This window comes from Psittacula echo, assembly GCF_963264785.1.
Source record: "Psittacula echo genome assembly, chromosome: 24".
Taxonomy (NCBI): Eukaryota; Metazoa; Chordata; class Aves; order Psittaciformes; family Psittacidae; genus Psittacula; species Psittacula echo.
In genome coordinates this window covers 2,396,490-2,411,642 of record NC_137759.1, presented here as the reverse complement: position 1 = coordinate 2,411,642, position 15,153 = coordinate 2,396,490, and the positions used below count along the sequence as shown (strand labels likewise).

At 61.6% G+C, this 15,153-nt stretch overlaps 2 protein-coding genes across 5 annotated transcripts; one reads left to right on the top strand and one right to left on the bottom strand.

Annotated features, from left to right (window-relative positions):
- Positions 1-1,031: 1,031 nt before the first annotated feature.
- On the bottom strand, positions 1,032-6,810 carry HMG20B (high mobility group 20B). Of its 4 annotated transcripts, none has more exons than XM_080634296.1 (10): positions 6,733-6,810; positions 5,697-5,758; positions 4,567-4,672; positions 4,129-4,332; positions 3,878-3,998; positions 3,695-3,747; positions 3,488-3,563; positions 2,633-2,848; positions 2,119-2,251; positions 1,032-1,960 (listed from the first exon to the last, which is right to left on the bottom strand). In XM_080634296.1, exons 2-10 carry the CDS (start codon positions 5,732-5,734, stop codon positions 1,948-1,950), a joined length of 960 nt encoding a protein of 319 aa, XP_080490422.1. In that variant the 5' UTR covers positions 5,735-5,758; positions 6,733-6,810; the 3' UTR covers positions 1,032-1,947. The 4 variants fall into 4 exon arrangements, with proteins under 4 accessions (XP_080490422.1, XP_080490420.1, XP_080490421.1 ...); XM_080634294.1 differs by having other exon boundaries at positions 5,001-5,758; positions 6,733-6,742; XM_080634295.1 differs by lacking the exon at positions 6,733-6,810 and having other exon boundaries at positions 5,697-5,865.
- Positions 5,808-14,725, top strand: MFSD12 (major facilitator superfamily domain containing 12; the record flags this gene model as incomplete). The annotated part of the gene is made up of 11 exons (XM_080634155.1): positions 5,808-6,159; positions 6,689-7,234; positions 10,240-10,450; positions 11,245-11,368; positions 11,595-11,789; positions 12,301-12,393; positions 12,497-12,589; positions 13,180-13,350; positions 13,509-13,603; positions 13,937-14,067; positions 14,501-14,725. The coding sequence occupies 11 exons, from the start codon at positions 5,808-5,810 to the stop codon at positions 14,593-14,595; spliced, it is 2,106 nt and encodes a 701-aa protein (XP_080490281.1). The 3' UTR covers positions 14,596-14,725.
- Positions 14,726-15,153: the final 428 nt, after the last annotated feature.

The window sequence follows — 15,153 nt, the reverse complement described above, 5'->3', positions numbered from 1 at the left end:
ACACCCTTCCCGGAACTCAGGGTCATCATGAGCTGCTTCAATGTGTGCCCACAGCCCAGAAACCCCCCATGTGCTGGGCTGCATCAACAGGAGCGTGAGCAGCAGGTCATGGAGGTGATCCTGCCCCTCTGCTCTGCTCTGGTGAGACCACACTTGCAGCACTGTGTGCAGTTCTGATGTCCCCAGCGTAAGGACATGGAGCTGTTGGAAGTCCAGAGGAGGCCACAAGGATGATCAGGTGGATCAGCTCCCATAGGAGACAGGCTGAGAACATTTGGGCTGTTCAGCCTGGAGAAGCTGCATGGAGACCTCAGAGCAGCTTCCAGCACCTGAAGGGGGCTACAAGGATGCTGGAGAGGGACTCTTCATCAGGGACTGTAGTGATAGGACCAGGGGTGACGGGTTCAAACTGAAACAGGGGAGGCTCGGGTTGAAGATAAGGCAGAAGCTCTTCCCTGTGAGGGTGCTGAGGCGCTGGCACAGGGTGCCCAGAGAAGCTGTGGCTGCCCCATCCCTGGCAGTGTTCAAGGCCAGGTTGGACACAGGGGCTTGGAGCAAGCTGCTCCAGTGGAAGGGGTCCCTGCCCGTGGCAGGGGTTAGAACTGGAGGAGCTTTCAGGTCCCTTAGAATCATAGAATGGTTTGGGTTGGAAAGGACCTTAAGATCATCCAGTTCCAACCCCCCTGCCATGGGCAGGGACACCTCACACTAAACCATGCCACCCAAAGCCTCATCCAACCTGGCCTTGAACACCGCCAAGGATGGAGCATTCACAACCTCCCTGGGCAACCCATTCCAGTGCCTCACCACCCTCTCAGTAAAGAATGTCTTCCTTATATTCAACCTAAACTTCACCTGTTTAAGTTTGAACCCGTTACCCCTTGTCCTGTCACTACAGTCCCTGATGAATAGTCCATCCCCTGCATCCCCTTCCACCACAAACCAGTCTGATTCTAACACCCTGGCTCCTGCACCCCAGCATCCCTGGGATCTTGGCCCCAAGCATGAACACACTGAGCCCAGGCTGGTTTTCTCCAATATTTATTTGCTCCATCTCCCATCCCAAGCCAAGCAGCCACCAGGAGATGGCAACCAGGAGACTCAACAGAGCAGAGACCTCACAGGCAGGAGCCAAGCAGGCGCAGTCCAGCCCCAGGTTGAACCCAGGGCTTGATCCACATCATGCTAAGTAAGAAAATAAGACACTCTCTAATAACAGTCTGAGATTGCTGAGAGGCAGCCCCTGGGAGGGCAGGGCCAGGACACAGCCGCCAGTGTGGTGGTCCCACTCTCGGATGGGCTCGGGCAGGAGCCCAGAGCCTGTGCATGGGGTTGGGGCCAGCTCCCCATCCAGAATGATTACTTTGCCTCTGCTGTTGCAGATGGCAGGAGCTGCCCTCCCTGGTCCCAGAGCCAGGGGGAAGGAGGTGACAGGCAGGGGGCTGAAGGCACCCATGGAGAGGATTAAATAAAGCAAGAGGTGGGCAGAAGGGAACGTGCCATACCAGCACTGCAGGACAGGGCAGCAAGAGACTCCCTTAGCTGCTCCAGGGGCCAGGAGGTACCTGGCTGCTTCCCTTCCAGCACAGGCCAGTTAAAAGTAGCCACTGTGTCACGCTGGAAGAGACTGAACCCACAGGCAACTCATCCACCACCAAAGAGCCTTTGGAGTGTCTCTGAGCTGGAGCAGCAGGAGCTGAGGGGCTCACAGGGCGTGCGGGGGGTTGCTCACAGCCACACCACCATGTCCCTCACAGCCCTGGCACCGCTTGGTCCCCAGAAGCTCAGTGTCCTCAGAGATGGTGCCACAGAGCCAGGGGGTCCCCGCTCATGCCTCAGGTGAGGGGTGGAAAGAACCGGACCCCAGCAGAGACTGTCCCTCGTGTGAGCTCCAAGGGACAGGGCCAGGGTCCGGCCAGCCCCGGGCTCCGCAAGGACTGGTCTCCTTCACAAGTGCTCGCTGGAGAGGGAACAAAGTGAAGCTGAGTTACAGGGGGAAAGCTTCTCTCTCCCACAGCTCTGGAGCAGCTCCAAACCCCTCTCTATCCCCAACTTTGCTGCTCAGCCCTGACATGGGCTGCCCCAGTGCTCACCAGGACACACGGGACACCAGCTCACCTGGCTATCCGGGACAGGATCTCCTTGATGCGCACCACCAGCTTCTCATGCTGCAGCGGGTTGCTTTCGATGGCGCTGTGAAGTCTGGCCATGTAGAAGTCCAGAGTACTCAGTGTGGGGGTCTCCCCAGTGCCTGTGGGGCAGAAGCCCAGTTAAGCAAGGCCAGCAAGTCTCCGTCTAGCCTGGCCCAGCCCATCAGCGCTGCTGACAGGACCCTGAACCCTGCTGCAGGAGAGGATCACACCACCACAAGGCCAGGAACAAAAGCATTTGGACTAATCTCTGCCTTGTGGGCACAAGGGTGACTACGGCTCAAGAGGAAGATGGTTCCCAGCCTGCCCTAGCCCACTATAGAGGAGCCACCCGACTGCCACATCCCTGGGCACCCCAAACTGCCTCAAAATCCTACTCCACCATCAGATAAGTGTCTATCACCACCCCATTGCCCTGCTTATACCACATGCAGAGCTCCAGGATGCCTCCCTGCAGGTCCCCACAGCCACCCTGAACTCACCGGGGATAGGGAGGGAGGCGAAGCTGGCGGTGAGGGCCTGGCGCACAGACTGGAGCTGCTGCTGCAAGGCCAGGGTCTGCTTCTCCTCCTGGGCCAGCTCCTGCTCCAGCTTCTCCTTGGCACAGTTCATGCTCTCCGTATGCTTCTGCAGGATGGCATTCTGCTCCTCAAACTCTGTGTTCATCTTCCGAAGGCGCCTCAGCTCCGCCTCCCGCGCTGCCGGGACCACACCATGTCAGCAGGGACATCCCTGGCTCTCCCACATCCCAAGCCCAACCATGGAACCTCAGACTGGTTTAGGCTGGAAGGGACCTTAAAGCTCCTCCAGTTCCAGCCCCTGCCACGGGCAGGGACACCTTCCACTAGAGCAGCTTGCTCCAAGCCCCTGTGTCCAACCTGGCCTTGAACACTGCCAGGGATGGGGCAGCCACAGCTTCTCTGGGCACCCTGTGCCAGCGCCTCAGCACCCTCACAGGAAGAGCTTCTGCCTAAGAGCTCATCTCAGTCTCCCTTCTGGCAGGTTAAAGCCATTCCCCCTTGTCCTGTCCTTACAGACCCTTGTCCAAAGCCCCTCTCCAGGTTTCCTGTAGCCCCTTTAGGCACTGGCGCTGCTCTAAGGTCTCCCTTTAAGGAGCCTTCTCTTCTCAATCCCTTCCCCAAGACACGACTCATCCAAGAGGCTCAGCATTACTAACCACAGGCTCCAGTCCCTGTATCCAACCTCAGCAGGGACCTTCCACAGCCTGGATCTCGCAGCCAGTGCCAGCCATGGTCCTGCCCCATGGGATACAGGCTGTACCCCACGCAAGCTGCTGCAAGCATCAGCAGCCCCCACCCCACAGCCCAGTCTCTCACCTTTGTTTTGGTCCAAGAACTCCTCTGTGAAGATGGGCACATCGAAGGTGGAAAAGGTGTCATTGCACTCACCAGCCTGGGGGACGGATCAGGCAGGGCTGAGCACACCCAAAGGGACCCAGTTTCCTTGGGGCTGGGCAGACAGAAGGGACAGGGCAAGGGGTGCCCCAGTTTCCCCACACACAGGCAGACTGGCTGGGGCCTTACCTTGTGTGGGTGCCCGTTCAGCAAGGTGCTTGCTGCTGCAGAGCCCATGTCCTCTGGAAAGGAGGGAGAAGGTTCCCCCTAAGAACCAGCCCAGCTGTGGTTCTTAGCTAAGAACCAGAGGCTGTGGCAGCACTTGGCCAGGTCCTGACAGTGCCTCCAGCAGCCACTGCTCCCCAGACGCACCTTTTTTGATCTTTTTCTCCTGGATCTTCTCCGTGCACATCTTGTAGGCTTCTGACTGTTGGTATTCCCGCAGCTCCTTCATGTACTGCTGCTTCTCCCGCTCTGCTTCGTCCAGGTACCGCTGTGGACAGAGAGGGGCGTCAGCCTCCCAGGGGGCTGCTTGACTCCCTTCCCCACTACTCGAGGCTTCTGCTGCCCACCCCACCAGTAGTGGGACATGCAGACAGAGGAGTTTAGGTGGAGGCCAGTACCTGCTTCTCTGAGAGCTGCAGCTTGCTCCACTCAGCCCCCAGCATCTTGGTGATCTCTGGGAAGGGCAGGTCAGGATGCTGCGTGCGGATCTGCTCACGCCGCTCATTCAGGAAGCGCACGTAGCCTGTAACTGGGGCTTTAGGGCCATTGGGAAGGATCTTCTTCCTCTTCTTGCCCTTGGGCCAACCTCTCTTCTTCACTGGCTGGCACCCAGCAAAGGGAAAAGGACAAGCCATGATGGATCAGAGCACACGATACCACCACAACACAGGACACAAGAGCAGCATGCAGACCCTCCTGGGCCTCCCATCCCTTGAGGAATGGTCAAGGGCCCCTTGAGGGTCACTTGGTTGAGCCCAGGCTGCTGAAAGGCGAGTGGAAGCACAGCCCCAGGCTGGGCAACCTGTGTGGGGAGGGATGAAGGCACTAAAACTCACCTCCTCTTCACTGTGTGGCTTCTCACCACTCGTCCGTGCCACCTCTCCCTTCTCCTGCTTGATGGCCACCAGGAAGTTTCCATGCTGAGCTTTGCCCGTGGCATGTCTGCAGCCAGAGAGCGCCCACCAGAAACAGCTGAGGAACTGCTGGGACCAATGGTGACACCTCCCCTAGCTCCTGCCCATGTCCCAGTAGCCCCCAAACCTGCCACCAGCCCTGGAGCCCCTGCTCCCAAGTGATGGGAGGCCACAGTTGAGTTGATGGCGCTCAAGCAAAGCCCAGCACCAGACAGTCCAAGGCACAAAAAGACTGCCCCAAAGTCCAGGGATGACCCTGGCATCTGTCAATGACATTTGGAAGGGGAGCAGGACGCACAAGTCCTGCTTTTGAGGACAGGTAACAGTGACGGTCACTTCCCTGCTCAGGTACACACCTCAGCGAGGACTCCCAAACGGCACGAACCAGTTGATCCTCCTCAGCAAGGGAGGAGAAGCTGTAGGGGTTTGGATCCTGGCTCCAGGGAAGCATCACCCACACCCAGCACAAGCACTGCCGGGATAAGGAGAAGCCTCAAGGCAGAGGATGAGGGCAGGGCACTGCTGCTGGCTTGACCCACTCCAGCCACAACTGCTCCATCAGGTTTCTGCCACTGCCACCGAGATGCATCAAGGGGCTCCAAGACACAGCTGGTGGCCCCAGATCCTTCTGCCCCAGCTCACTGCTCACCTTTACATATTAGGCTCCAGTGGGTCCAGCAGAGCCTCCCTGCCCCAGCTTACCACATGCCGCCCCACTGCGAAACCATGGAACCCCAGCCTGGCCTGTCCTGGAAAGGACCTTAAGATCATCCAGTTCCAACCCCTGCCATGGGCAGGGATCCCTTCCACTGGAGCAGCTTGCTCCAAGCCCCTGTGTCCAACCTGGCCTTGAACACTGCCAGGGATGGGGCAGCCACAGCTTCTCTGGGCACCCTGGGCCAGCGCCTCAGCACCCTCACAGGGAAGAGCTTCTGCCTAAGAGCTCATCTCAGTCTCCCTTCCGGCAGAGGCCCCCCGAGAAAGCACAGCACCACCGGGACACTGGGCTAGCGATGGGGCCAGCCCGCTGGGCTGAGGGGGGGGGCACTTACAGCATCCCGGCCGGCAGCTGCTTGGCGCTGTGAGCCATGGTTCGGGGTCCGCGGTCCGCGCCCTGAGGGACAGAAACGGGGCTGGGACGCGACGGGACCGAACCAGGGGTAATGGCGGGACCCCCCAATGGCGACTCCCCTCAGCGGGCCCCGCTCCGAGCTCGCTCCCCACCCCCCGCTCAACCGCCGCCGCTGCCGCTTCCTGCCCTGGCCCCGCCCCTCTATTATTATGCAAAAGAGGTTACCGCCTCCGCCCCTCCCATTGGCCAACCGCGCGGAACGGGGCACGAGGAGCTTAGCGCGGATTGGATGGAAGTGGCTCGACGTCAGAGGGAAGTGGAGGACAAAAGGGCGGAGCGAAGGGCGGGGACGGCCGGCGCTGCGCGCGCGCGACTGGCTGCTCGGCCAATCAGCGATCGGCGTGGGGAGGGCACCGCCTTAAAAAGGCAACGGCACCGCAGAGGTAAGCGGGCGTTAGTCGTGGGTGACCCCAGGGCACCCCTTGAGGTGGGCGCCCCGAGAGGAACCGAGGGGGGAGCCAGTGGCCCCCCGCTGTGCCCGGCGACCCCAGTTACTGCCCCCCATTACTCCCAGTACCCTACGACTGCTCCCAGTGGGCCCAGCGCCCACCCTCGGGTTCCCAATGGTCCTGACACCCTCCCCTCCACTGCTCCCAGTGACCCCAGTACTGCCCATACTTGTTCCAGTCACCCAGTACCTACTCAAGATGGGGTCCCAATCAGTACCCTCAAACTGCTCCCAGTGACCCCAATATCCATCCAAGGGGTGGTACTTCAAACAAGGTTCCAGTCACACCAGTACCCCCCACTGCTCCAAGTGAGCCCAGTATCCATCCAAGGGGTGGTCCCAGTGACTCCGCTACAGCCCACATTGCTCCTAGTCACCCCAGTACCCACCCAAGGGGTGCTCCCAGACACCCCAGTATCCCCCCCGCTGCACCCAGTCATTCCAGTAGCCCCCACAACTCCCAGTGGCCCTGTACTGCTTATACTGGTCCCAGTCACCCGGTACCTACTCAAGACGCGCTCCCGGTACCCGCCGGACGCCGCTCGCAGCCCCGATCGCGGCGCAGGCAACGGTGGCCGCGCGCTGCGTCCGGGGGGTGGAGCAGAGCCAGCCCGGCGTGGGGGGTGGGGGACGACGACGACGGACGACACCGGGACAGCCCCGCCCCGTCCTGCCCCGTCCGTCCGCCTGTCCCATCCCGGCCCGGCCCGGCATGGCGGAGCGGGCGGTGCCGCTGCCACCGCCGGTGCGGGCAGCGGAGGCGCTGCCGCTGCGGGCGCGGCTGAGCTTCGCGGCCGGGCACTTCCAGAACGACGCCTGCGCCGCGCTGTGGTTCACGTACCTGCTGCTGTTCCTGCACAGCGCGCTCGGCTTCGGGCACCGCGCCGCGGGCGCGCTGCTGCTAGCGGGGCAGCTCGCGGACGGGCTCTGCACGCCGCTGCTCGGCTACGAGACCGACCGCTCCGCCGGCTGCGGCCGCTACGGCAGGAGGAAGTCCTGGCACCTCGCCGGTGGGTGCCGGGGCGGCGCTGGGAGAGCCCCGCCGGGGATGCGCTGGGTGGAGATGGGTGGCCCTGGGGAGCATTTTGGGGTGTGGTGTCAGCCCTGGAGGTGCCTTTCTGGGGTGCGCTGGGGGGGGCGCAACTGAGGGTGCCTATCCAGGGTGCTCTGATTGGAGGTGGGTGGCCGTAGGGGAGCTTCTCTGGGTGCAGGAACCTCGGGTGCCTTTTGAGGTGCTCTGATTGGAGATGGGTGGCCCTAGGGAACCTTTCTGGGTTGCCCTGGGTGGAAATGGGCGCCCTTGGGGAACATTTCTTCGATGGGGGAACTGGGGGTGGAGATTGGTGGCCCCAGGGGAGCTTCTCTGGGGTGTCCTGGCTGGGGGACATCAGGGACTCTTTCTGGAATGCTCTGAGTGCAGATGGGTGGTCCCAAGGAGATTTTCTGGGGTGACCCTGGGTTGGGGAACAGAAGAGGCCCATCCAGGGTGCCCTGGGTGGAGATGATGGCCCAGAGAGAGCCTTTCTGGGGTGCAGGGTCAGCTTCTGTTACCATTCTGGGGTTCCCGGTGAGGGGGGCAGACATCAAAGGTGCTCTTTGGAGATGCTGAGTGGAGAGGGATCCCTCCGGCACAGCTGGGGAAGGGATACCGTGGTGTCCCCGTCCTGCCTGTGGGCACCATCCCCATTCCAGTAGAGTGTGACTCAGGGGCTGCTGCTGCCTTGGGCTCCCCCTGTCCTTCAGGCCATGCACTGAGTGTCCCTGTGCCCCCATGTGTGGGTGTCACTGAGTCAGGGTCAGAGCTTTGTGCTCAGCAGGTCGATGCTGTGGCAGGAACAAGACTGTTGTTAACATCTGGGCTTCCCCAGGAGCCCAGGGGTTCACCAGAGCCTTGCCTGTGGCCAGGCACTGCTGGGTTGTCCCTATGGGTGGCCCTGGGGCCCTTGTCTACACCGGGGGAAGGCAACCAACACATGGGGAGAAAGAGCCCTGTGGGAACACAGAGGAGGCACCAGTGGCTTGGTGTTGAGTTATGGACATCTTGCACCGTGCCTTGGGGTCAAACAAACTGCGAGGAGGTGCAGGGGCTCATGGGGACACTCGTGGTGGGGTCAGCATGACCTGGAGGAGTGTCCTTGATGTGTAGGAGCCTGCCCCAGCCCTGCAGAGCAGTTGCTGGGCAGTTGGCTTGACGAAACGTACATCCACAGGCAGAGATAAACCCCCTTAATGGTAACACCATAGTGGGTGCACACAGAGAGGACAGTTGTAGCATGGGGTGGTCTTATCTGAATCCCAAACTTATCTCAGCCAACCCCTCTGTGCAGCCCAGCAACAGCCTGATAAGGTGCCTGATGTCCCCAGGGTGCTGCTGGGTGAGTCAGGAAGGGTGTTGAAGCTTCATCCCTGCCGGGATCAGCTCAGAGCTGTGTCCTAGATTTAGGGAAGTGGCTGGTGCTGTGCTTGCCACCTCCCTGGGCAGCTCCGCTTCTTGCTGCTCCCAAAGGGAAGTCCTGGATCACCCTTCCCAGCTCCAGCAGCATGGCTGGAGGCTGCTTCCCCGGCCGGAGCAGGGGTTGTTGTCCCCAAGAGTGGCGTGATGGCGGTGAGGTCTAGCAGACCTGGAGCGGTGCTGCGCTCCTCACACTGTGCCAGAGACCCCCCGTGTGGGAGCATGCTGGCAACGTGCACTCCCAGCAGAGGAAACTTGTGAAACCACAGCCCGGAGGGTGGTTGTGGCTCAGACACCACGAGTTGCTATCAGTGGCTTCTCCCCAACGCGGCACTGGGCTCCTGGTGCTGGTGGTGCTGATGGCTCAGCACCACACTGGCTCTTCCGGGGGGGCAGTTTCCAGCCATAACAGTTTGGGAAGGATGAATGTCTCTTTGCTGCCTCTCTGAGCCAGTCTGGTGGTGCTGTCCCAGATTCCCTGCCCAGGGAAGCCTGGTATTCCCGTGATCCTGCTTCTTTCGATCCTTCCCTGGAGGGCTGGTTGCTGAAAGTGGGGGCCAGGGGTGGGAAAAGGGGGAGTTTTTGGGGGCCCCATGGCCTTGCTTGAACAGCGTGGGCTCCCCAGCACCCCTTTGGCTCCTGGTGAAGCCGTGTTCACTTGGGTAGAGTATGTGGGTGCAGATGCATGGCAGAGGAGCCCAGCTCCATGCGGGTGGCCCTGGTGTTTGATGGTGGTGATGGGCCGGGGGTGGACGTGGAGGCTGCAGCAGCCCTGGGTGTGCAGCTCCTGCCCCAGAGCTCCCCTGGGGATGTCCTTAGGGGATGCAGAGCTCGATCCTGACAGGGCTTGGTTAAAAAGGAGCCAAGGAGGTCTGGGGCAGTTGGACCCTTCTCAGACCCTTTCTGTCCCAGGGGTTCTCTGGGGCAGACACCTTGGTGTGGCCAAGTCCTCTGTGCTTTCGAGAGCTCCTGGAGCACCAGAGCTGGGTGCGAGCTCTGGAGCACGGCAGCAGATCTGCTCTGTAACCTTGTGCAAGGGGAAGGAGAAGCCATCCTGTCCCTGCCTGCTCCACGCAGGCGTCCCCCCGCCGTCACGCTGCAGCTTGAGGGAGGAGCCTGGCTCCGCTGCCCCTGGCTGAGCTGGGACCGTCCGTGGTGGCTCAGAGCCGTGGGTCACATCCACTCCTGCCCTGCCAGCGCTGCCCGGGGGTGTCCCTGGCGCTGCGGGGCACTGGTGTGAGTGTGGGGGGAGCCCTCCGGGAGAAGGGAAGGGGGACCCCAGAGCCTTGCAGCCCCTTGGGGGCCTTATTGCCCTGGGCAGGGGGCACGGCCCTGGCCCTGGCTCTGGTTATTGTGTGCGGGAGGTGAGAGAAGCTCCTGGCGCCTGCAAGGTGTGAACACGTGTGAGGGTCTTGTCCTCTGGACACAGTGGATGAAAGGTGGCTGAAGCACCCTGGCAGAGGTGCTGGCTCTGTGTCTGTGTCTGTGTCTGAGCTGGCTGGGGCTGTTGGTGTCCCAAGGAAACAGGGCTTGCAACCTCTCACTGCTCTGCTCTCTTCCCAGGCACCACGTGCGTTCTTGTGTCCTTCCCCTTCATCTTCAACGCCTGCCTGGCCTGCAAGGAGAACACGCCACAGTGGGCAGCCTTCATCTACTACCTCCCCTTCATCATCATCTTCCAGTTTGGCTGGGCAGCCACACAGGTCTCCCACCTCTCCCTCATCCCCGAGCTGGTGACCAGTGACCATGAGAAGGTGGAGCTCACGGCTTTCCGGTGAGCATGGCTGTCCCCTCTGCTATGTCCCTTTGCTTGCATGGTGAGAGGTCCCCTGAGTGCCATGGCACATGTGAGCCCTTGGTACGGCAGGACCAAGACTGGGCCATGTGGGTGTTCTGCAGAATGTGTCCAAGTGGCTCTGGTGCTCTGGGTTGGTGGCCCAAACCCTTTGGTGCCAGGAATGTGTTGATGGCAGAGGTGTTGGGATGCTTCCCTGGGGGCACTTCTCCTTTGGCACTGGAGGGTGATTCTCACAGGAACAGACACCCCGGATGCCCCTGGCCTTGCACAAGCTGTGCCATAGTTAGGTATGGCCTCAGGGCCAGGCTGGGCAGCACGTGCAGCTCTGTGCACAGAGCCGGCTCATCGCTGCTTATCCAGAGGGATCTGGACAGGCTTGAGAGGTGTGACTTTGTGAATGTCATGAAGTTCATTCACCCAAATGATTCTGTGATCTGTCAGGATCAGGCTGAGGGTTTATCAGATTGAGCAGGGGTGGGAGGAAGTCCCTTCTAGCAGGTGAGTGGGGACCGGCTGCAGTGCAGTGGGGCAGGGAGGATGTGGGGCAGTGCTGGGGTAACGGGGCTCCAGATCTAGGGGCACTGGTTCAGGCAGCTTGGGCATCCTTGTGGCAGAGGTGAGTTGTGACTGGAGAGTGAACAGGGTGGCCCAGAGGGATCACAGACTCACAGCCTGGTTTGAATTGGAAGAGACCTGAAAGCTCATCCAGCTCCAACCCCCTGCCATGGGCAGGGTCACCCTCCACTAGAGGAGGTCCTGTCTCCCCTCAGGTATGCCTTCACTGTCATGGCCAATATCACTGTGTACGGCCTGGCCTGGCTCCTGCTGAACTTCCAGGTGGACCAGCCTGAACGCATAGCGCACTTAGGCCCCCAGGATGTCCCTATATTCCGGGTAAGTGGCCTTGGAGTCCCCTCTTCCCTGGGTGGGACATGGTTCAACTGGGGAGGTACCAGAGGGAGTGAAATAGCAACACCCTGAAACGTCACCCACTGCACGGGGCAGGGGTTGCACTGAGCTTCCCAGGGCTTTTGAGAACCTCTTTCTCCACTGGCTGGAGGTGGCTGGTGGGCAGGCAAAGCGCAGCCCCTGCCATGCTCACCCCCTCTGCCTTACCCAGAACCTGTCCCTCATTGTGGTGGGGCTGGGGGCCGTGTTCTCCCTCATCTTCCACCTGGGCACCAAAGAGAAGCCATACCCGTGGGGCTCATCAGCCCAGCCAGAGGAGAGCACCCCCCTGCTGCAGAAGGAGCCGAGCCCTCTGCGTCCGCTGCTGATCTGGAGGGACTGGCTCTGGGAACCTGCCTTCTATCAGGTACCTCCTGGGGGTTGGGGGTCCTCTGGCAGTGAGATGTCCTGTGAGGAGAGAAAGATGAGAAAGAAACCTGGAGAGGGGCTTTGGACAAGGGCCTGTAGGGACAGGCCAAGGGGAATGGCTTTAACCTGCCAGAGGGGAGACTGAGATGAGCTCTTAGGCAGAAGCTCTTCCCTGTGAGGGTGCTGAGGCGCTGGCCCAGGGTGCCCAGAGAAGCTGTGGCTGCCCCATCCCTGGCAGTGTTCAAGGCCAGGTTGGACACAGGGGCTTGGAGCAAGCTGCTCCAGTGGAAGGTGTCCCTGCCTGTGGCAGGGGTTAGAACTGGAGGAGCTTTAAGGTCCTTTCCAACTCAAACTGCTCTTACTCTATGGGTGGTACTGGGCACCCACTACCACATCAGGGGCTGTCCCCTTCTCAGAGGACATCCGTGCCACGGCAGGGTTGGGCACAGGAGGTGCCAAACCCCCTGTCTGCACAGGCTGAGCGGTGCTGCCCTGTCTGTCCCTCACAGGTCGCAGTGCTCTACATGTCCACCCGGCTCATCGTCAACCTCTCCCAGGCCTACATTGCCATGTACCTGACCAACTCACTGATGCTGCCCAAGGTGGGCACAGGGCAGGTCCCTGCTCCTGTGTCACGGTGCCATGGGCAGGGGTCCTGTGCTTATGGTCTGGAGCTTATCTCCTCCCTGTCCTCATTTTTTGCAGAAATATATCGCCACCATCCCCCTGGTGATGTATGTCAGTGGCTTCCTCTCCTCCTTCCTCATGAAGCCTGTGAATAAGTGGTTGGGTCGAAATGTGAGTCCTGGGGGCCTGGTGAGGTTTGAGTTTGACCAAAAGGAAAGGCCCATGGGCCAGATCCTGACCACGCAAGTGTGCAGAGCACTTGGCACACCTCAGCCTGGCTGGAGAGCAGGAACCCCTCATGCATCCTTTGCCAATGATGCTCTGCTGCAGCATGGAGTCATGGGCAGGGAGCATGGGTCTATCCTGCACTCTGGTCCACAGTCACCTGTGGTCAGCCCCCTGGTGCCCATGAGAGGCAGAGGGAGGGTTTGGCTGAACCACCATGGGTAAGGATGGGGACACCCTGCTCTGCGCTGCAGCAGGTGCTGCTCCCCAGTGCTCCAGCTCTCCTGGTGACTGGGTGTCCCAGTGCCAAGCCCCCCGCCTGCAGCTCTGCAGGGCTTGGGCGGTAGAACACCCTGGAGCACCGCAAGGCTCTTGCTGCCTGAAGGCTCCTTGCTCAGAACCAGCTGGAAAGGAGCCAGGGCTGTCCCCTGGGTGCCCATGTCCTCCCCGCTCCCCACGGCCGTGCTGGGTGCCCGCTGGGCAGGGAGCTGAGCTCTCCCCTCTCCTTCTGCCTCTGCCCATGCTGGCCGGAGCAGCTGACCTACTTCGTGGGCATCCTGGTGATCCTCACCTTCGCCTCCTGGGTGACCCTGGTCAAGCAGATGGGAGCAGAGATCTACGGGGCGGCCGTGCTGCTTGGGGCTGGCTCTGCCACCATCCTGGTCACCTCCCTCTCCATGACCGCAGACCTCATCGGCCCCAACACGGTACCTGCGCTTCTCCCGGCCGGGACGGATCCGGGGGATGGAGACCCCTGCGAGGGCGCTGAGGACGGGCTCTGCTGCAATACGAGCTGTGCCCATGAGAGGGCACAAGGCTCTCGCTGCGTTGTGTGGGGCCCATGAGCTTTCCTCTCCCGTTGCAGCACAGCAGCGCGTTCGTCTACGGCGCCATGAGCTTCACGGACAAGATGGCCAACGGCCTGGCCGTGATGGCGATCCAGAACCTGCACCCGTGCCCGTGAGTGTCCCTCACAGTGACGGCTCCAGCCGCATCGCCTGCGAGCCAGGCAGCAAACACCCCTGCCTTGCAGCAAGGGACATGGGTGGAAACCTGCTCTGTCATAAATACCCCCCAGCTTCTCCTCTGGCCCCAGATCAGAGCTGCATCTCCAGGCACACAAAAGGGGGTGGGGATCTCAATGGGGTACAGCCCCTTCTCCTTGCCCTGGACCTTTCCTTCACCTCCTAGCCCTGACACTGAGGACATGGACCTGCTGTCAGGGCACTTTGGGCAGCACTGGTCCAGCCTCTGGTCCTGCCCGTGAGCCACATCCCTGCCGTGTCCCTGCAGGTCCGAGCTCTGCTGCTCTGAGTGTGCCAGCTTCTACCACTGGGTGATGGTGGGGGTCACCGGAGGTGTTGCCATCGCCGCCATTGCCTCTCTCTGTTGCATCATGGTGTGGCCAATCCACGTCCGCTACCGTGAGTGGGGCTGGGGGCTCCGGGAGTGCCATGTCCTGTGCCAGCCTGGGATGAAGCGTCCTTCCCGATGGGAAGCAGTGGGAGCCTGGCCCCGTGACAGGGCTGGTGGTGGCCTTGCCGCATATGACTGCCATTGGGCAGGCAGGACCACCATCCTGCACCCTGGCACTGGGAGCTGTCCCTGCTGTGCTTTGCCCTCCTGGAGGGCAGGATCCAGTACTGCCCGCTGGCCCCCTCAGGCCATCACTGAGGGGTAGTGGTGGCCATACGTGGGGGCAGAAGTGCCCCTTGGCAGGCTGGAGATGCCCACACCAGCACTCAGTGCTTCTACGACCTCCATCTTGCCGTGGGAGGGGGGAGAGCGCAGACCCCCCTGCGCTGCCTTGGGAAGCAGCAGCGGCTCCTCACTTGTCCCTTCCCTCCCATCACACAGATGCCGTCTGCCTACGGGGGCTGAGCAGAGCGGGGACCTCCTGCACCGGGACGGAGAGCGCAGAGGGCGGGGGCCGCAGCACCAGCATCAACTGAGCCAGGGCCGTGCCCTGCACCGTGAGCTCTGCTGGGGCTGAGCCCCTCGGAGGGGGGGTGACCCCGGCCCTGCCTTGTGTCCCCTGCACTGGACTTGTGTGTCCCCCCGACCCGGCCGGGCACTCCCGGAGGAGCCGCCTGTGCTGGCACAGCCTCGGGGCTGGCTGCGGGCGGGCACGGCGCTGCGGTATAACCCCTGTGTGGGGGCAGTCCGGACACACGGCACTTGGAAAGGAGAGTTAAAACCCACAAACACAGCCAAGCGCCCTGACCGTGACTGCGCGCCCGGGGCAGGACCTGCGGGGTGCCCCGCGGCTGGGGGGGATCTGCGCCGCGCACGGGGGTCGGGGGGGGGAGCTCCCCGCTCCCGCAGCACCGGCCTCCCGCGAGCAGCGGGCAGCGGCACCGCAAGATGGCCGCCCTCAACAACCATGGCGGAGCGCCCACAAACAAAATGGCTGCCGAGGAGGCGCGCTGGAGCGTGATGATTATAGGTGCTGCGCGATGTCCCCCCCCCGGGATAGCAAATGGTGGGGGGGGACTCCTCTTGGAGCCGAG

Excerpts from the sequence above, each read along its gene's own strand:
- HMG20B (XM_080634294.1), bottom strand. The coding sequence starts at position 5,095 with ATGCTTCCCTGGAGCCAGGATCCAAACCCCTACAGCTTCTCCTCCCTT. Across the intron at positions 3,748-3,877 it reads GGAGAAAAAGATCAAAAAAG|AGGACATGGGCTCTGCAGCA; the intron begins GTGCGTCTGGGG and ends CCTCCTTTCCAG. Across the intron at positions 2,849-3,487 it reads GTTCTTGGACCAAAACAAAG|CGCGGGAGGCGGAGCTGAGG; the intron begins GTGAGAGACTGG and ends TGGTCCCGGCAG.